Below are 23023 nucleotides of genomic sequence, written 5' to 3' on the forward strand. Positions count from 1 at the left end.
CCCAAATTCCCGAAGTTTTCTTTCAGTTCTTCCCGGAGTGATTTGTACCAACACTCTTACTTTCAACTCGTTTATTAGTGGAATAAACAAAAAGGATGATTTTGGGATATGTTTCCTTGAAACGAGGATTAACTCTTGTTATTCTTGAACCCAGAGTTTTAAAATTTCAAATATCAGTTACACCTTTTAAGATGATATCCAAGGTATCTTGTAGATTCTTGAATCGCATGTTCCCCAACCTGAGCTTACACTTCCTAAGATGTGTTTATGCTTTACAGAAGTAGTAAAACTTCTAAATTCTGATGGGATCAAAATGGTTATCTTTGCAAAAGAATTATCAGAAGATCCTTGCCCCTTTGAAGAGACAATATTTCTTGGTCAGAGAAATTCAATTGTTCCTCCCTCAAGGAAGTAAGGACATTTCGAGCATGATCTTATGAAGGAGATTTTGTTAAGTGAACCTGAGTATTATTGGCAATCACATCTTCTAACTCCTTAATCCTTTCAGAAGTTGTGGATAAGGCTAATTTTCCGTATTCACAAACATGGCTACAAGGAAAGGGAGGAGCATCTTGTAGACGTTTGAGTTCCAAGGTATTTTTCTCCAACCGTGACTCAAGAGAGACAATTTTCTTATCCACCAAGGCCTTTTCCTCGAGAAGAATTCTTATTCTTGAATCCTTTTTATTAACCTTACCAATGAGACTATTGACTTTGTTTTTTAGCATGTTGACCTCAGAAGCCTAAATTTTAAGGTGTTTAAGAACTTCAATATTTTATTTGGATGCTTCCTTTTCAACTTCTGAGTTAGACTCATGCGAGAGATATTAGGGATAACAATTGTTAATACTTTATTGATTATGAGAAACAATTATCTATACCTGACTGTTTTACGGGGAAAAAATGTTTGTCTATTTTTGAGAAGGAGGACGATTCAGTCTCTTTAATAAAATCCATAAAAACAATGCTTTCAATAAATGGTGATATGTTATCATAGATTGAACTCTTGTCCATAAATTCATATCACCATAAAAACAGACTTATTAGGTCTAACGGTGTTTTCCTACTCTGATGCCAATTGAAAAGGAGTGGGTACCAAGTACACCACCAACTTTTTTCATTCGGCAACATGTATGGACAAAACCTAATACAATTGTAAGTAGATATAAATTAAAGATCCTTGAACAATATGTATATAGAGTTTTTCTATTATCACTAAGAAGTTTGTGAACCTAATTGTGTATACGAGTTCTTGGACGATCTCAAAAATCAATACCCAAGATCAATCTAGTCGTATCCAAATCAAGAGGATCCGAATTCTTAAAAGTATGAAACTTCTGATCTATATTTCAAGATACGAATTCAACAAGAGTGAATCTTTTTTTTGTTCTCAATTAATAAGGACTCAACCTTATGGGTTAAATATGTACTACTTGTGTTATTCCTATTATAAAAATAAAATAATATAATTCGGAAAAGGAAAAACACAATACATCATAAGTTTTGTTACATAACAATTCTATTGGTTCCAGAACTCCACGGTTTCGATAATATTTCTTTTTCAACTCTCTCATTATTTTTGGAATTCTTCCAAAAATGAATTGCTTTCTAAGTGTTATATATTTGTGTTTTGCACAAGTTACATACTCAAAAATTTATCTTTCGAACTATGGAGTCTTCAATCAAGATCTCGTCTAGTAAGACCTGTGTACGATATTCATACAACTAAGGAAGCAAAGAATTCCTACCCTAAGGAAAAAGAGTCACACTTTAAGAGAAAAAGGAAGAACATGAAGAAAACTATAGCAAATTGCTCAAATCAACAAAGGTTTGCAAATATTTGAAAACTTGTAGAAGACCAAGATGGAAGTGCAGAGTCTCAAGGACATTCTGCATAAATCCCTCGAGATTCAAGAAGCACTTGTCAAACAACGGTCAAATATGTTTGAAGGAGTAAACACGCTCATTCATGAACCTTATATCTCGATGCCACTTGCTGAAAATGAGTTCGACAATGATGAAGAATTTTTCTAGGATATTTTTACTAGTTAACTCCTTGTAAGAATTTTATTCATATTTTTTAAGGAGGAATACTAGTTTTTGGAGTAGTCTTTATGTGTTATATTATATTCCAAATACTATCATCTTGCCCGTTTAAAGTTTATTTAATCAAATTTTATTTTGGAAGATGACTCGCAAGACCTAATCTTCATGGATTATATACATATGTATTACTTACTTTGTGATATTTGTTCTTTACTATCATATTCATATGATTAGAACATATCTCATATTTTCTCATAGGTTAAGCTCTTAACTCTTGAAAAATAGGATTGAACTATTTTGAGAATTGCAGTATTGATCTCTCTACGATTACACTTTGTGAGTACTGCTACAGGATTTCGTAAGATGTTCTCTAGGAATCTGTTTATCGCCTTGATTGCATAACTAACATGTTTTAAGTGGTGAACTTTAATCTCTATGTCCATACATGGCTAGGGAAGATTATAATTCTTATGTTGAGCCATATCGTGTTAATTGCTCTCTTTGTTCGTAACTGGCCTCGAGAAGAGTTTTTGACGGTGATTATTTTTCTCACGAAAATTTTATGTCTTAGCGTTTCAACATTAAAATCGTTATTTTTAACTTCTTGTTCGAAACTAGCGAGAAGAAAGAAAAATATTAGGATACAAATCTACTTTGTTCGTAACTGACGAGAAAATTTGTTAATATCCAAGAAAATCTTGCTCTTGTGATTAGAATAAATGTCGCTCATGTTGTTCTTTCAGGAATGACATCAAATGGGGGAGAGTTCTTTTGAACTGTGCTTAAACGTCATATCTTTGTAGAGAGAGAGGGTGTAGAACTGTAGGGATGCTTGTGCCTATATATGTCCTTGATAAAATCACCGAGTTTATTGGTGAAATCTTCTAAATTAATAGATGGTATGCGTTCTGTGGTCTTGATACTCTTATGTTTAATTCATTGTGAAGTTAACAGACTCCTTTCTGTGCGGGATCGATCATAAGTTAGAATCAAGTTTGTTTGTGCGGATACTTTGAACACATTGAAGATTTGAAGACAAGAAGATTTCTGATTAGTTTCATATTTTTGTGGTTTAATTTCGTGCACAACACTTGATTAGCTGGGATCCGATTAGATCTTGTTTATCTTTGATAGACAATTGATTGACTAATTATAGTAGATCGGCAATCTTTTATTTAGTGGTACTCTTCAGCATCTGAATATGATAGTTTGTGTACCTAGATCTGGTTATCTTGATAATCCAAATCTTGGTAGATCTTACATAACAAAGGAGTTTACTAGATTAAACGATAGATCCTTTGTTGAACTCAACATAAATCTCTGATTCACTTCTTGAGATTGAAAGAGTGGCTACCGAACAGATTAGTCCTTTAATGTTTCGAAAAACGATCCAAATGAAGTATTTGAAGTCTTCACAGATTTTGAAGTAACTTAAGATACTGGACTCTATCTTAGGATTCGCGTGCATTGCTAGATTGGTTGTAGGTGCAAGGATACTGAGGAAACTAGGTAACTAGGGGTAGTTTACTTGGTCTCAACTATACGAAGTTGGTAGTAGTCTTTGTATATAACGGCTTAATTCTGAGTGTATTCAAAACTGGACTAGAATGCGGGATTTTTCTGCATTTGCAGTTTTCTCGTTAACAAAATCTTGTTGTGTGCATTTACTATACTTTCCGCATTATATTTATCATTTTAGTTATAATTAAGTAATTGCACTTGTACGTTAATACAAAACAATTGGGTTGATCCATATAGTTTAAGGTTCGGTTTCGAATTTATACTATATACCAAGTGTATACCTTGTTGTCGCCATCTTCTTGACAGTCTCTGTCTATATTGCATCACACAAGGTATCATACTTATAGGTCGATATCGAAAATATTGTGGTGTACTTAGTATCCTCGTCATTTCACAACACATCTTCGAAAACAAGTTCATAAGTCTTCTATTTTATGTAATGTGTTTATGAAGGAAGAAACTGATAACCTATTGTACTATATTACTTAACCTAATAATATTAACCTTTCCATAAAAAAAAACACGTGTAAATTTTGTAGTACACACATTATTATGGGTATAGAATTTCGAAACGACTGGTCGCAGTCGTATGCGTACAAAAATAATTTCACTTTCTTACTTAACTAAAATAAATGATGTGATAAGAAAGAGTTCGTTTCCACAGAGAGGAAATTGTTGTTATGCAATTTTCAGTTTCTTAGTAACCAACGGGGGGATTTATGTTTTAGCGAAGCAATAAAAATAATTGAAAGCAAAGTAAATAATTGGAATAATCAATAGAAGAAGATATTGATCACGGGATAGTATCATTCACAAACATGTATTTTCATCAATGACTAGAATTGAAATTTTAATCTCTTATTTATTAAAAGTCCTAGGATATCTTGATCGCAAGAATATCCCGCTAATTCCCTGATTTCATCACAACCACATTAAAAGATGCATATGTGAATTCTTCCTAGAAAGCAAACTAAAGTGTAAAAGCACAATTAAGTTTAACTCCCTACAAGCATTATGTTTTATGGAATAAGACTAATCAAGGAAATCAAACGTGTAAAAACACTAATTCGATTTAACCAAGGTTATGATTCATTTGTGACTAGTAGGATATATCACTACAAGCACTACCCACAATTATGCTACTTAGAATCAGGGATAAACAACTTTTTAGTATTGAAAACCCTAATATAGCTTTAGAAATGAATGCAAATCGGATTGATTCCGGACTCAACCAACCAAACAATCAAATCATAAGACAATATAAACCATGAATCATAAACAATAAATTATTGAGAGAAAATTAATTCATTGAAGCAATATCATGTTGTGAAATCAACTTTATCCCATAACCAATAATAGTTGTTTAGCTACTCATAAATTTTGATTTCATCATAATCATAATCAAAAATGAAATGAAGAAGATGAAAAAAAAACGAAAGCAAACCCTAGTTGCCGCTCTCCAAAACTCCAAGTAGAAAATACGTTCCCCTAAGGAAGTAGAAGTCTTTCCCTTTTGTAGCTTTTTTCCAACTTCTAAAATTAAGTCCAATCTCTAAAGTCCAATAACAAGATATCCACCAAGCCCATATGTGTGAAAAACCCATGTAAAAATCTTACCAAAAATATGTCACTGGAAAACTGGTGTCACCGCCGGAAGTTGGCCGGCAATGTAGTCGGAACATAACTCTGGTGACCGGCAAAGTCCACCGGGTCACCGGTCAACGGGTCAGCTCAAGTAGTCAAGTGAGTCAACTCGGGTCAAGATGATCAGCCGAGTCAGGGTCACAGTTGCCAAGCCAAAGCCAGTTTGCACAGGACAGAGTTGTGTTGCACCATGATGGGGCTTCACTAGCTCAACATCCTACCCTGCACTGTTTCAGCTGCATTACTTCTTTGCTCCAGCTGCGATGCTGCAATGCCTGCACCACCAACTCAGATTAAACACCAATTCTTCAATTACCACCAATTCACATCTCAGGCTCTTCTCAGCACCATTCTGCATCACTCAGTTCATATTTCATTTTTCAATCGTGTTCTTCTCAGCTTCATCAACTCAGCACAACAACGCCTTCAGTACTCATCTCTCTTGTAACTACTTCATAGTAACGTCACATGTCCATTCAAAGCAACATCAACTGCTCTGATCTTCTTAAGCATCAATTCTCAACACCACTGACTCTCTTTCCTGCAATCTCAAACATTCGCAGCAAGCCATAGCTGGTACTCTGCATCACAAGATCCTCCACCAACTCAGCTCAAGATCACAAGCTCAAAAGCAGCTACTTTTGAACCTTATGCAACCAGCTGCGATTCACATACACGTATCCCTAACATACACCTACACCATTTCAGTTCAACCTGTAATGCACATTTAAGTTCATACTGCAACACAACCACCTTACCCATTCTTCCACCTGGGTCATTTCAGATCTATCTTCACTACCAGCTTGAACTGCAACCCCTTTGAACACAAACATCAGAACCCATTTCCTTAATTTCAATACCCCAACATCAGACTTGCAGCTCCACTTTAGTTCACCTGCAATCTCCAGTCAGCTGCAGTTGCACACTTCACAACTCCAATTTCCAGTAACCTGCAACTTCAAGAACCCATGCCAACCATTGCCATCACCTAATCCTGGCAACTAACAACAACAACTTTACATTCTCTCAAATTCACAAACAACTGCAACTGCAATGCCATTTCACAGCAAGACAACCATACACACAGGCTCCCTGTCACCAGTTCATCTGAGTCTTCATTTTAATCTCAAAGCAGCACACACCTCTCCGATCCATTGCCTTGCCTGCAATTCAGCTCAATCTTGCCTACAAGTTTCTTCCATCACCAACATCAACTCAAGCCAAAACCACAAGCTCGGAACCCATTAGCTTCACCTGAGTTCATCCATCCACAAGACTCATTCAATCTGCAGTTCTGTCACAGACATTTCCCTCCAGCTGCAAACAATCAAACCCATCTTGCTATCTCCTCATTTCAGTTCAACCATTAACCACAACAACAATACATTTCTTCTTTCTCAGAACCCTAACTCCAGTTTAGACACAACCAATTCCTCCCTGAGATCAAAATGAAACTCAGAATCCCCTTGTTGTCCAGACATTAACCAATTTCAGAGATATCAATTCTTCTCCTGTGTTGTTCTTGATTCAAAACCCATCTAAGACCAACACACAACATGATTCCCATCAGCTTCTCTGATTTCTGAGTATCTTACTTTCAGCAACAATTCTCCATAAACAGCACAGACTTAAATCCATGGCAAACCAACAAATCCAAGAACACCATGACCACAAGAAGCTCAACCCACTGAATCATACACCGTCTCTCTGAATTCTTTTTTCAACAGCTGAAGAACATCTTTAAATTCGAACCCATATTTAAGTTCTTTCAAAAATCAATCAGCAAAACCCTAACTTCAATTTCTGAAATCTCAAATCCTTCATTCCCTGCTCTTGGAAATAAAATTCATCAAAACCCCATATCCTTTACAAACCCTAAACTACCATTAATCTTCACCAATTCTTCCATTCGTCACCAACAATAGCAGATCCGATTTTTCACAACAGCAACAGAATCTCTCCTTGATTTCTTGTTCAAATCTCTTGTAACTGCCACCAGAACTACCATTTCATTCTTGAATTGATCCAGCAACTGAGAAGTTGCTCCTGTTTTCTCACCAAATTCGTCGAGCTCTCTCAATTTATCTCTGAGTAAATGGTGCAGCCTCTTCTTGTTTCAGGCAAGTAAGAGAAAGCAATGATGAGAGAAATTATTGCTCTCTGATTTTTAGGGTTGGTGTAGGAACCAAAACTGCTATCGGTACCCCACTTTAATGGTTAAGGGGTAACCAGCTCACACATGGCCTATCGGTTACAGAGAGCCGACAACCTAGTTCTCTGTTCGACTGTCAGTTATGGGAAACTGACAGTTCATTCTCCACCTCTTCCTTCCACAACCTAGCCAGCTCCAAGTATCACTTGTCCTTTTCACGCTCCAAATGAACGATTTTTCCTTCTTTTGCTCCAAAGGACTCCACAGTACCTAAACACTCAAAAGTGAACATAAGATACATATTTTACAAGAGAAATAGCAAAGAATAGATATAAAATTAGGTGTTTTACAACACCTATCAACGACGACTCAGAGAATCATCTCGCATTTTCGCCGATAATCAATCCAAGATTAAGTCGTCGAGACAAAGATTTAAGATTAAATATTTTGAGCTCGTTTAGGCCGGTTCCTTTTCACCATGCTTATTGCATAGTTTGCCACTTTTGTACCCAGTATGGGCATGGCAAAGCATAACTGGCTGAGTGGTATATTTACCACTTATCCATAAGAGATGTAGACTTTACCAAGCAATATAGACTGCACCACTCGATGGTCATCAAGCAATATAAAGACTATCACTCGATGTTGTGGTCATCGCTCAGTAGTTCATCATCCAACAGTCAGAAATCTACCCCTATAAATACTCAACTTCAAACTCAGTTTAACTTATACCATCTCAACTTCAAATTCATTTCAACATGGCTAACGCTCGCTTCACCGACATGGCAAGTGTTTGCTTCACTCGAGAAGAAGATGTTTCTCTTATCCGATCTTGGATATCAGTTGCAAGCCGAATATTTAAATTTAAACACTTTTAATTTATGGGACATTATGTTTCAAAGGTTTATGACATTAGCCTATAATGAAAATTCAAGAAGAAAAAAATAGCAGCCTTCAATTTTATTTTGTTTTATTTTTTATCACTAACAACATGAGAAAGTATGCGGAAATTTCGTGCAGGTTAAAGGGGGGTGAACCTGGATTGTCCACCGACGAACTAGTAAGTATGTTAATAACTTTTTTTTAACGACTCAAATTTATTTAAATAAAATAATATTAACTTATTATTTCTATGTTATTTTTCTTTCAGAAAACTAGAGCTCATTCCAAATTCGTTGAAGCTGAAATAAGTGAGTGTAAGCATGATGAATGCTATGAACTCTATAAGATTCATGAGCAAGGATTTGATTTTGATTAAATGTAACGTAACGTAATAATAATGCTATGTAATGCGATTATGTTTTATTAATTAAAACTTAATGAGACCAATTTGAATTTGAACATTAATTGTAAGGTAATTTTCATTAATAAAAACAAAATAATAATTAAAAATTAAAAATATTATTTTAAAGGCAATTTAAATAATAATAAAAGCAAAAGTATTAAAAATTTAAAATTAATGATTGAAATTAAATTATATTCATAGATTACCAATTTCCCTGATGACTGCTTTCGTTACCATTAAAGAGAGTTGTAGTGTTCAACGTTGAATGTATCTCACTAATTTAACTCTCTCTTGGAGGTTGAGTCTCATCAGAATCGTCAAAACCTTGGAAAGTAACCTGAGGGGGATTATTCATGCGGATGGAAACATGATAACAATCTTGAAATGGGTGACCTTGAAATGAGTGAAATACTGATGTCGTATAAAGAGTATATTTCCTAGCTGAATCAATGTTCAACCCAACACCATGAGTCATAGTGTTAGTTAAAAATTGGTTAAAAAAACCTCCATGTCAATGCTTCATCACCGGCTCGTACTTGAGTATCTACAATACCTTTGGAGTATAACTATCCATCACTACATTAGAGTAGAACGACTTCTCAAACTTCTTTGACTTCCACGACTTCTCAAACTTCGCTGACTTCCACCACCAAAACTTGAATCTCTTACACCACCGAGATTGAAAGTACACTACCATTAGAATATGTCGGATTAGTAATGTCAAACATCATGCTTTCCCTCATTCTTTCCATATCTTCCAAGTGGAATTTCTAAAATCCCTGTACTAGATGGTTAGGCCGGTTCCTATGGGGGTGGCTAACCCACCCATTCATGCCATCTAGCCTGGAAAACTGGCCGCGCTACTATGGTAGAAAAGATAAGCGGTCGAGTCTCCACCGAACTGTTGAAGCTAGACCGCTAGAGGTGTAGTATCAACCGTTCGGTTGATTTCAAACCTCCAACGATTCTTTCTCCACCGCTATAAAAATGGCAAAAAGTCACACAAAAATTACACCAAATTCTATCTTTCTATCTTATTATCTTTCAAAATAGCAAATTTTGAATCCCAACTTGACTTAGCTACCCAACTTGATTTTTCTGGAGTGGTGTTCGAATCCGCCCTTAATAAGATATGTGAAGGTTATAAAGAAAAATGTAAAAATCAAAGAAGTGTACAAGTTTTGGATATTAACCAAATCAAACCTCCAACTAAGAGAAGACCAAGAAAAGTTCAAGGGAAGGAAAATTTGAAGGTAAAAAAGAAGATAAACAAAGGAGACTCCGTTCATGAGCGCATTGATTGGAAGTTTGGTGAAATGAAGAAGATAAACAAGATGAAGAACATCGTCCCAAATTTTTACTTTTAGAGTCTTTATTGTAAGTTATGTCATTATCTAGATAAATGAAAGAGGCACTAATGTGAATCAAAATTCTAAACTTTTAATGAAACATGCACTAGTTTTATATTAATAATATCTTAAAATTAAAATTTGATACAAATGATAGATGCATCATATTTGGGGAGCTAATCTAAACTGGTCATATTCGGGCAACACCCTCAAGATAAGATAACAACCATCAAATTGAAAATATTTTCCCACTATGTTGCGTCATTCGAGCCGACACATTTGCTCCACATCAAATGCGTTTTGGCCATTTTGTCGGTTTAGATAGCCTTAAGTAAGTGCAGCAACAAACAACTTCAGCTCCCTGTTGATTACTCGGAAGCGTTGACAACATCCATTTGCATTTTGATTATTGAGGTTCATTGTATCTTCTTGAAATCTATGAAATATACGACTCCATACAATCTCTTGATGTTGATGTTGTCCAGCATTGGCCATATCTTGCATAACAAAAATATAATGCCTGCAAATGGATTCATCTTCAGCTGTGTTAAATTTGCGAGCTCGAACTTGAACTGACATGTTGGATTTGTTGAGTGAAAGAATGGAGATTGAAGAAATTGTGTGAGTTGAAATAAAATTTGATATCGTATTTATATGATGAAGAAATTATGATCGTTAGATGAGATGATACTACCGGTCGAGTATTGACCGCTGGCGGTGGAGACTCGACCGCTCGGTAGAAACTTGACCTGGCCTGGCTAAGTGACATATTTCCACTTAGCCAGGCCAGTTTGCCACTTAGCCAGCTCCATAGTGGGTGCATAAATGGCAAACTCTTTGGTTTGCCACACCCATAGGAAGGGGCCTTATAACTGTTCAACTACCTATGATATTTCTCATGTGTAGCTTTTATCCCCTAATATGGATAAGTCTGTTTGAGACCCTCATTACTAAATGGAACAGTAATTATATTTTTTTGTGAAAGATATAGTTTGTACTTCCCAATCAAATGGTGTCATAGTCGACGATGAACCCAATTGACGACCGGGATACGAAATATGTCGGTCGTCTGTGGTGAAGATTGGGAAGGAATATATTCATCATCAAGTGGCATCCTAACTAAAGTTGGGGAATCCACATGACACTAATTTTGCAGTTTCATATCGATATTTGGGTTGTATATCGTGTTAAACCAAGAAAGGCAATCAACGTCATCACGAGGCTCCTGGAACAAATCTTCATCTTGTTCCAAATATAGACCATTACTTTTCAAAACTAACCAATCATCGTAAGAAATCTCTCCACTTGGATAGGGGTTAATGGCTTTCACCTTTTGAAAAGACGAGGGTACCCAAATATACCTCAATCTAAAACTTTTCCACCTATAAGTCCTTTCTCCGAAAGTGATTGTCTATGGACTGAGTTGAGACAATACAACGAATCGTTTCACACTTCGTGTGATCGTCTATGGATACGAGATCGAGACAATACGACAACAAGATAACTTGCGTGATTGACTATGGATACAAGATCGAGACAATACTACAACGAAGTATGATTACTTAACAATATGTTCGGACTTCCAAACACTATAGGAGTGCTATCAAGTAATTAGGAATTAACGTTTGTGTATTTTACTTCTAATTATAATAAATCAATTATAATTGCGGAAATAGAAAAGTAAAAGACACAGCAAGATTTTGTTAACGAGAAAACCGAAAATGCAGAAAAACCCCGGAACCTAGTACAGAATTGAATACTCTCAGAATTAAGCCGTTATACAAAATCTAAACCAACTTCGTATAGTTGAGACCAAGCAACTAAACCTATAGTTCACCTAGTTCCCTCGGTATCTCTGCGCCTCCAACTTGCAATAAGTCACGTACTTGGAACAATTCCTTTGGTTCGTATTCCAAACAGTAAAGGAACAAAAAATCTGTTCGGTAACAACTCTTTTCAAACAACGTGATATGAGTTTGACAAAAGGCTCTTCCGTTTAACCAATAAACTCCTTTGTCGGGTTCTTAGATCAATCTATTTAACAACTATCAAAGTAATTGTTTAGACTATGCAATCAATACTATGAATCACAAAGAAATGTATTTATGCCGATCTACGCAACTAATCAATCCAATCTATCAAAAGATAAACCGATTATAGTTGGATCCCCAGCCGATCAAGTTTTGTGCACACCAAAGATTATGAACTCAAATAAGAAATCTTCTTTGTCTTCAAATCTTCTTAGATCTTCAATAAACACCTGCACATAAACAACTTGAATCTCTTGTGATCAATCACACACAGAACGGAGTCTGTTAACGACGGATTATCACAAGACGTCTTTAGATCTACAAACAGTCTAAAGATCCCCGTCGATACTTCGATATAGTTTGAGTGAATCTTATATCAGAAGAGAAGATTCTCAAGCATAAACAAACTAGGTGTAATCAAATTTCAATAACCGTTAGTCAATCAAATCAATCGAAAACTAATAATAAACTGCAATTATCTAGTTTCCCACCAACGGTACTCGTAGAGCTTCTCAATCTCAAAGAAGTCTTTAAAACGAACGGTCGTAAGAGATTTCGCCTAATTAAGGTACTTTCCTCTCTGAATAGACGGCTTCACCAGTAACAACACAATTATGTAGTTTTGCTGGCTCTTAGGATTAGTTTGATCGAAATGCAAATTTCGATATTTATAGACCAGGGAAGTTTGGACACCAAGGAATTTCTAAAACCGAATATTCTAAAAGATATGCAGTAAAGCCAAAATCAGTTTTCATAATTCCTAGAAATGCTTTGTCCAAAAATAACCGAAATCCTACTAGAAAATCTCCAATTAGTAAATGCACATTACCAATTTTTATTTTCCAGAGATATGCATTTTAATTGCTGGAAATTAAAAGCATATAAAATTAAAAACCTTAATTAAAATATTCTCAATTTATTTCGATTCGGGATTCCTTTAGTTATTAAGGAATATCTTTGAACAATAATAGATAAGAGTTACTGCATATGTTCAAAGTATGTCGACATCTTTACTTTGTAAATCCTTTTTCATATTTACAATCTTGGAACCGATTTGCCACACTTCCAAACGAGTTTAGAATTGGTTCATCTTATTTCCAAGAACTATGTGATTGATCAAAAACATTCAATCACCATTCATGGGTTTAACGGTTCTACAAAACACAAAGTTCGGTTCTACCTCCAAGTGGCTACTAGGATCGGTCACACTAGTTTCCATAAAATGGCCAACTAAGTACCAGGATTGGTCACCACTATTTACGGTACTTACTTGTGATCGGTTGCACAAGTTATAGGATCGGTTACACCAATTACTAAACCTTGTTAACCTACTACAAGGATCGATTACACATCTTGTGATTAGTCCCACCAAGTTCTAGGATCGGTTACCCAATGACTAGGAATGGTCACACCAATTACAAATATCGATCATACCATCTCATGTGGTTACTTAAGATTGGTTTACTAATAAAAGTCATACCGATACATAAGTCAGGCATTGTGAGTAGTTTTACCAAGATACATAAACAAGTTATGAGCGGTTATAATAAACACACATATTGGTTATCCAAAGATTTGCAATGAATAACAATACCAATAATCCTAGCGATTTCCCTTTCGATTCACAAAACAAGTTTATGAATTGTACTTTCGTTAAACGAATGTAAAACATTATTTCCTAGGACGAAATCTTCACCCATACCCATACATAATCACAATAGCATTCATACTATTATGTCGATGTCTGATATACGAAGTTCAAAAGATAGGCGTTATACTTGGTATTATAATTCCTTAATACTACGTCTAACTAGAGTATAATCATTCACAGCTTCGCAGTTATGTTTTCAATATAGCACGACTTGAAAGATACGTTAGGAATAAAACAGTTCAAGTCAAAATATTACTAACCTCAAGAGGAAGGATGATGTCGTCGATGTAGCTCTTTACTTCTTCACATTCTTCAAGTCTTCGAGTAATACTTGTACGTCTCATATCCTAATAACTTTCTAGCTAACCTATACGAACTTGACTTTAGTAAATTATCAAGCGAATCTTTAAATGAGTTTTGGTTCACTAAAATATGACAACCAAACTTGACATACCAACCCTTGGTAGGTTCAACTGATCAATGCTCTAACACCTTTCTTCCTTTCAAATAAAGAAGGTTAGGAATAATACCAAACATCCTTTCCAGAAATAGGATTGTATAACACAATCCACATCTTCGTACTCAGGAAATGATTGATACAGTGTAGCAACAATGTTGTGACTTGTTCTACACTACCGTTGAATTCTCTGAACATAGGCGACATGTTGAAATCTTCAATCTGACCCCCTCCAATCGTCATCATTGTACTTCCGTATCATTGGAAAAAAATTGGTGCTATTAAGAAGATAAGGTTCACAAACAAAGAAACAAATATACCACCAACACTGAAAATAATAACAATGTTGGGATAACATATTTACCATTTCAAAATTTGTAATGATAATATATAAACGACCGAAATATATATTTTGGTTTTTACCTCAAACACTTCCCAAAAACCATCCAAGCATTCTTTAGAACATGAGCATACACCGAAGATTATGTAAAGTTCTGATAAAATTGCAAACCCCCAGTCATATGTTAGTGCTCGCTCTAAATATTCTAACGATAGAGAAAACAAGTAATGTCCCTGAGGTAGCATTTAGAAGTAGACATCGGCTTATTATCCACGTAAAAGTATACGTTCGAGCTCCCCATAATGTTCAAGGAACAAATAGGGCGTGTTTGCTATCTGGTTTTCATTCGTTGTTCTTAGCATAACCCTGTAAAAAACTTTTCAACCCAAACAGCCTTAGTCCTTGGGCTTTTGGTTTTTAATAATCTGGATTTTTTTTTCTAGATCATTGAAAACCAAAGGTGCACTTTAAAATTGTCAAATGGAGATAAATTTTCCCGACATATAATTTCCGTCTACGTGTACAAATCTAACGGTGTAACTCCTATAAACAACATATTCATAAGTAAACTTAGAATGTAAATAAAACTAAAAAGTAAATCAAAAAATTAAATTACCAGAAGAAACAAACTTACCACTTTCGAAATCCCTGAAAAAGAACGTGTTTGTAATCTCACAGCATCGTTCTAATATAACTTAAACTATTTGATTTCTATGAGTTCTATGTTTTATAAAATATAAACGTCGCCAAGGATATCTTCGGACCCTTTCTCTAACAATAGGGGGAGGTACCCAAACACCATGTTGAACTCATACAGCCTACCTCTTAGAGCGACAGAATTAACTCGCAATGCACATGGAATATGCAATCACTAGCTGGTTGTCTAAAATTTTGAAACTCAAATTCTCTATTCTGCTCAGAGTCCAATCCACTCGCCGGGGGTATTGGTTGATCCTCTGACTCTTCTGTTTTCTTTTTCTTTTTTTCTTTTGCATTTTGAAGAAAAAATTAATACACCAACAATTTGGAAATAAATAACCAGGGATCAAAAACATTTTTGTTCTAAATTTTTTTGATAAAAATAAAGATAGAAGGTTCGAAGAGGAATGATATGAAGTGTGCTTATTTATAGGCGGGATAGATTCAAGCATTGACAGCGATATTAATACAGTAGAAACTCTATGAATTAATGTTCTCAGGACCATCAAAATTTATTAAATAAGGGAGATATTAATTAACAGATAAATTAATACTTATTAATTTATAGATAAATTTCATATCAAATAATTAATTTCTATATAAACAAAATACCATATCATATATTTTAAATTTCCTATAGATATACAATATCATACTACTAACAAATAAAAAATATTTTATATAAATAAAATCTAAAATCATACTACTAACACAGACAAATCATACACTCAAATATGACTTCTCATTTTAAAGGTGTCAAAAATCAACAATGGCCGATGAAATTCGTAGAGCATTATTCAAGCACAACAAGGATAATCCAACAACACCAAAAATTATAATAATAAGAAAAATTAGAAATGAAATTCAATTGATATTGATTTTAACAAAAAAACGGAAGACAATTAAATCATTTTTCAAAAAGTCTTTGTAAATCATTAACGTATCTAACATATATATAATGCATTATTAATTTATATTTCATATGTGGTCTACATAGGTAATCAAAAAAGTATTATCTTATAATTTTAGCGAATTATTAATTTGGCACGTTGTTTCCGACTTGGGACCGGCCAAAATATTATTTAAGAGAGTTTATTAAATAATCGAGTATTAATTAAAAAGGTTTGAACTATATGTCTTAACGATATAAAGTATAAACTACATCACCAGCAATGAAAACACTGTCACTGGTGATTTACATCAGATCGTTGGATAATAACTCTATTACTTAATTCATTTTTGGTAGTGGCGCACCTAATTTGTCATGCCACAGGACATAGTAAGTGGAAAAATTAGCCATTGTAGATAAAACCGGCCTTATAAATGAAACAACTTTTTTTGTTCCTTTCTGAAATTGAAGGCACACATGATACAACAATCGATGTCCCATTAGTTTCTTCTTAAACACAGAAATAGTAAGTGATCACGGTGGGTCCATCAGTGAACGGTAGCAGATTCAGGACTCGTGGCCCATATGATTAAAGAACAGACACACTGCAATGACGTGGTCGTCCTACGTGTAACTTTCTTTGTCTCTCTATTGGTCGAACGTCGTAGCACGGTTTATAACCCGTCGATCAAATTCTATCTGACAGTGAAACACAACTTAAATGACCTAAAACCCCCTTTCACTAATCATATATAAGATAAACATGAACAAGGATATCTTTGCCATAAAAGAAGATATGACAGTATACAGACAGAGCTAATTTTTCTCCTCAGATCTTTATTTTAGTATCGTCCTTCATTTCTCTGCAGCTAAAAAAAACCAGAGAGAGATTTCAGGGTTCGAGCTTTATCTGAAAACACAGGGGGAAAAGTAAATTAGGGTTAGGGTTATCGTGGTTGAATTGAAAATTTGAGAAATATGGCGCAAGCAGTTGAAGAATGGTACAAGCAGATGCCCATTATCACTAGATCGTATCTAACAGCAGCCATTATCACCACAATTGGATGTTCTCTCGAGGTTCGGTTTCTTCTTTTCTTATGAATAACAAGATTGTTTGTGTTTGATTCTCTTGTAAGCGCTCGAATCGGTGTTTCACGAATTCTAGGGTTTGGTTTTTTTCGGTTTTTCCATGAATCGTGTTTTTGTGTATATTATTTGGCTATCTTAATGAGTTTGTATCTGAAATTATTGTTGTTTTCAGCTGAATTGTTTGCTGTTGTAAATTTTGATTGGTTTTGTAAACTTATAGGTTTTCTAGCTGGTGAGCTAACCTCGTAGTTTTCAGATAGACATGGTGTGATTTGTTTTTCTTCGTTATTCTTTGGTGCAATTTATGTCTAGTCTGCGTATGAATACCTTTCGCATCAGTGTTGGTTAATAAATTTACCTTCAATCTTATACTTGCAGATAATATCTCCTTATCATTTGTATTTGAATCCAAGGCTAGTGGTTCGGCAGTATGAATTCTGGCGTCTCATCACTAACTTTTTGTACTTCCGAAAGATGGGTAAGTTTTGCACATATTCTGATTTGATGGATGAGATCATGTGGGTGATTTCAGGTTCTTTAGCTCACAGTTTTTTTACTGCCAGTTTGCTATAATAGATTTCTGAAAGTCCCGATGGGACTCCTACAAACATTACCATGAAAATCTCAAGCATTTGAATGAAATATTCTGTGTTAGGAGTTGGTGTTGCAATAGGGTTTTGGAGCAGTTATATTAGGAAGGAGGTCAGCAACCGATTTGCAGTAGCTGAATGTACCACTTTATTGAGTGTTCTGTCTTACTGTACATATGTTTGAGAGTCTAACTTTGTTAGTAACAACTTGCACCTATTGGAGAATTGGAGGAAAAACTCTGTTTAGGTCGCCCGGATAATGTACTACCAAAAGTTTTGAGGAATGTAGATCAGATGGCGATAAAAATTAGATGTTAATAGAATCTGAAGTCATTTCCCCTTTTTAGCTAGAAGATGTTAAAAATGCATGGATTTAGGCACTGGTTAGTTGGTTGACGCGGATCTTGACCGAACCACCTAAAACTGATACTGTTTTGTAGTCTTTTGACATCTAAATAATAAGTTAAGCATCAGGAAATTACACTTATGCAAGCAAATGTTTGTGGTTGTCTATTGAAAGATGTAATGCCAGTTTTACTGCACAACTCTATATATTGCAGACTTCCAGTAGCATATAAAAGCATGATGTCAATCGGTCATCTTCATTTCTAAACAGAAACGCATGGCAGTGTCCATCTTATCTCTATTTTCAGTGGAACAGCTCCGTGACTGCGTCCTCTTTTCCTTTAGGTTATGTTGCCTGGTTGTCTACATCTGAATATTTTGCTAGTGTTGCCATTAGACTTCGACTTTCTTTTGTATTCAACTTCCTGAGCCATGGGTACTTGACTTTAGGGAAAAACGATTATCACCAACTACAGTTTTTTGTTTTTTCATACCCTTGCAGCGGGGGGTTTATTGGCTCTCACTTACCTCTTCGCCCAGTCCCTTAACGATTCCTTACAAATAATGTTCTAATATCTGCTGTAATAGTTCTGGTGTGTACTCTTTTCCCTGTTTCATCAACATTGAAGTTTTTGGGGGTTTATCTTAAGCACTAAGAAGGTTTGTGTCTAATTTAAATATGTATTTATTCTCGGTGGTGCATTATATCTCTTCATGCATATTACTTTGTGTTTTGACATTCAAGAAAATCTTCCGTGAAATTTTTACCCAAATTTGTCATCTGCTGCTTTTTGCAGACTTGGACTTCTTATTTCACATGTTCTTCCTTGCACGTTACTGCAAGCTCCTTGAAGAGAATTCTTTCAGAGGAAGAACCGCTGACTTTTTCTACATGCTCTTATTTGGTGCTACTGTTTTAACCGGGATCGTACTTGTTGGAGGAATGATTCCTTATGTTTCAGAATCTTTTGCTAAAATATTCTTCCTTAGCAATTCGTTAACCTTTATGATGGTCAGTGTTCAATTTAATTTTCTGGACTATTTTTCATTTATGCGTGGACTGTTTTTCTGGACTGTTAACCTTTATAGATACCCTAATTTCTGCTGCATTATGTGTTACAGGTTTATGTGTGGAGCAAGCAGAACCCCTTTATCCATATGAGCTTCTTGGGTTTATTTACTTTCACTGCAGCTTATTTACCATGGGTGAGTAAGCTCTAAGGGAGCCATTTCTTATTGGGCATCTATTGATCCTTAACAATTTTCTTTCATGTTCTTATATCTTTGAAATCTCTTAGTAAACTTGATTATTACCCTAGAAGTGAGTTTCTGATATTCTATTATTCAGCACAATGTTAAGAGATCATATGCCTCACACAGAAAGAAACAGATGAAAATGTGGACTAAAAGTCACAGAGGAGTGCTTTCATTTTTTAATCCGAGGTGAAGGTTTGTTGTGCCTTCAAAGGCTCAACTCATGCGAGACTTGTCCTATAGTGAAACCAAAGATTTTAATTTAAGTACTTCACTTAAGTCGACCTACCACCTGCCATTTTGATGTAATAGACATATACACATTTAACACGAATGCACTGATTTGTGATAGCTCGGGAGCCTAGTTCATGTTCTCTTGTGTGGTTATACATTAATCAACTCAGGTATGCAGTGTGTGTCTCATTTGCTTAGCTCACATTTTGATTTTGTTTGGTTTACCTCAGGTTCTTCTTGGATTTTCTGTACTTGTTGGTACAAGTGCTTGGGTGGATCTGCTGGTATGTTTTCGCAGTTACAAAATGCATGCACTAAAAGATAAAATTGAATATGTATTGTGAATTTCAACTCTTATGTAAATATTTCTGATGAAAAAAACGATCGGATTGGAATATACATTATGTTCGACCGATGTCTACCGTGTTGTGGAATAGGCTGATGATAAAATAATCACTAGTACGATTAATATCGTTCTACGCTTGTTCTGTTGCATAACAAAGTTTATTGTATTTCAGGGAATGATAGCAGGTCATGCATACTACTTCCTGGAAGATGTGTATCCTCGGATGACTGGTCGTCGCCCTCTTAAGACTCCTTCATTTATCAAATCACTATTTGCAGATGAGAATGTCGTGGTTGCCAGGCCTGCAAATGTGAGATTTGCTCCCCCGCCTGTAGACGAAGTTCATCAAGATTAAGCCAAAACCAAGCAAAGTAGAATACTAAATTTTTTGTGAGTTCATTGTAATTTATATGGCAGTGACTAAATTCAACCCATGGTTGGACTAAGATACAACCCACAACTAAATACATAAATATTTGTTAACCAGTTTAGTGTGGGTTAGAAAAACCCAGTTCATCACCGTGTATATCTACTAGAAGATCATGTTTTCTTGACTGTAATGTTTTCTCCATTGTGTTTCTTGTTCATTTTTTTTTTCCGGAGATCCCAAAACAATTATGTATAGCGGTAAGATTAAATTTGTAAGACCTAAATAGTTAGGTTAGAAATTAGGGATACCAAGTAAACAATTAGTTTGATCAAGGGACGTTATGGATACCAAGTAAACAATTAGTTTGATCAAGGGACGTTATGGATTTTTTCTTTCAAAATTAGGGTTTGAGTTTATATTTGATTTTCCTTTTAAAATTATAATTTTTTTTATATATGAAGTTGATGAAAAAACTGCTATAGATTTTTTTTTTATTTTTTTTATAAACATTATCGTAATCGTACGATTTGATTAAAAAAAGATGAAACTAAACATCAAATTTTAGGTTGGCAAGATTATAGAAGCATACAGAGGAGGTTTAAATCCGAGCAGGTTGGCAAGATTTAAAAATCAGAGCAGAGAGAAGATGATATCGGGAGGTTTTGTTTACAGAAGTCATACGACATAGTCTCATAAAGATAGAATGGTAAGATAGTGAGTAAAATAGAGTGATTTCAGTCTTCACATACCTTGATGATGAAGTTCTCCAAATGTCTCCGTCGATCTTCAGTTTTCAAGGGTGATGTCTGATACTCAACTACCAAACTTAATTTCGTGGACTAAAAATTAAGATATGGTTTTGTTCAACTAAAATTGACAACAAGCTTAAGATAGCAAAGCTTTGTGGGTTCAACTAGGGATGCACATTGGGTCGGGTAGGTCGGGTTTGGACTCACCCGCCACCCTACCTGCTGATGGCGGGTATTTGAAGATATCACCCGTAGTCGACTCAACATTAAAACGGGTAGGTTTTCACCCGACCCACATTTCAGCGGGTTAGGTCAGGCGGGTGGCGGGTTTACCCGTCATCCAACATAATTAACAGATAAAGAACTGAGAAGTAAGTTACTCCATGTAAGTGACTATAATGATTCAATTACACACCCAAAGAGAAATCATGTAACCATCACACATAGAGACACATAGAGAGTAATTAGTGTTGTTGTTGACAGAACCAAGAACAGATTAAATCAAGTTAACCAACACCACCCTCACAAAGAAAGCAATACACAAAAGAAAAGCGAAAATATGTTCATACAAATTTACTGCATTTTACAAAAACAAGAAACAAAATAAGAAAAGATAAACAAAGAAGAAAGATAAAAGAGTAGTAAAAGTGGTATGTAAATTACTTTTTGTGCTTGATAGATTGCAACTTAGGATGCGTAGCTAGGGTTTTTGTTACAAATCCCCTTTCTTTTCTTTTTGTTGTGATTCATGTGAACAACAAGGAGATTATGAAGTCAAAAACGAAACCCTTGCATAATAAACAAAATCGTATTCATGGATTAATCTTGAGAAGAAAATAAACAAAAACAAAATCAAATTCATGGTATCAATTCCAGACCTAATTAAAATAATAAAAAAAATCGAATCCGACCTTACCTAATTAGCATGTTGTTGCTGGTGATGGTGGTGATTAGACGGTGATTTGAAGAGTGATGAAGACTGAATCTGATTTCTGAATGAAGAAGAGAAACTGCGCCTCTGAGAGCGAACAGAGAGGAGTGAGAATTGACAAAGGTTTAGCCGTCTAGGTATTTAGGTTAGATACTTTCTTCACATTTCTACGGGTGTGATTCAATCTAGGAAATAATCTAAGGGTCGCTAAATATTTATGCGGGTGAGCGGGTTAGTCAAGTTGGTTAATGCCAAAGTCATAGTCGACTCGCTCAAGGGCGGGTATTAGGAGCTGCAAGTCATAGTTGACCTGTGCCATCAGCGGGTAGGGTCGGGTGCGGGTGAAAACAGGCGGGTATGGGTCGGTTCGGCGGGTAGGGTCGGGTATGCGCTGCCCTAGGTTCAACCGAGCAGTGCTCTAACATGTTTAACTTTTGACCTATTTATGGATGCTAACTCAACTATATGAGTATTACTAGGGTTTAACCTGTGCCATAATGGCACGGGTGTTATATAAATCACGTATAATCATTTTAGATTATTTATTGAAAATAACTTCTAGTCATTATTCTGGAATTTAAACAGAAGCCCGGAGAACATGGGCTTTTGTATATGTAAGATCATTTTGTAAATATCATTCTATTGTCAAATTATTATGTGTAATTTGAATAATCTGATAAGTTTCTCTCTAAGTTTATCTATCAAGATGAGGTCAAAATTATATTTCCATTAAGTCTATACAAATAGAAACGAAAAATTGGTTCTTGAGAAAAACTCACATTTCTAGAATAAAAAGTTTTGAATAGATTGAAACCCCGACGACCTATGATAGCCAAATTTTCATAATCTGGATAATCACAAAATACACTAAATTTCAACCATCAGCTTATTGTAATCAATAAGGTTATCTTTGAAAATGTATACTTCAGCTAAATATACAACAAATCATTTTTAATAAACTGATAGAAACCCCAAAAATTCATACATGAAACAATGTAAAAAAGAAAGAAATTTCCTCCGAGTAGTTTAACTGGTCATAAATGTACGTTTTG

General features: G+C 35.1%; 1 protein-coding gene and 1 long non-coding RNA gene across 2 annotated transcripts; one reads left to right on the top strand and one right to left on the bottom strand.

Annotated features, from left to right (window-relative positions):
* The first annotated feature begins 16835 nt into the window (after positions 1–16835).
* Positions 16836–20517, top strand: LOC113318378 (derlin-2.2). Its single transcript, XM_026566538.1, has 6 exons — positions 16836–17140; positions 17531–17630; positions 18885–19099; positions 19210–19293; positions 19806–19859; positions 20094–20517. The coding sequence occupies exons 1-6, from the start codon at positions 17042–17044 to the stop codon at positions 20274–20276; spliced, it is 735 nt and encodes a 244-aa protein (XP_026422323.1). The 5' UTR covers positions 16836–17041; the 3' UTR covers positions 20277–20517.
* Positions 19891–21950, bottom strand: LOC113318379. The gene is made up of 2 exons (XR_003344463.1): positions 21704–21950; positions 19891–20250 (listed from the first exon to the last, which is right to left on the bottom strand). It is a non-coding gene; the product is annotated as an uncharacterized LOC113318379 (long non-coding RNA).
* Positions 21951–23023: the final 1073 nt, after the last annotated feature.

The sequence above is a fragment of the Papaver somniferum genome, chromosome 10 (genome assembly GCF_003573695.1).
Source record: "Papaver somniferum cultivar HN1 chromosome 10, ASM357369v1, whole genome shotgun sequence".
NCBI lineage: Eukaryota > Viridiplantae > Streptophyta > Magnoliopsida > Ranunculales > Papaveraceae > Papaver > Papaver somniferum.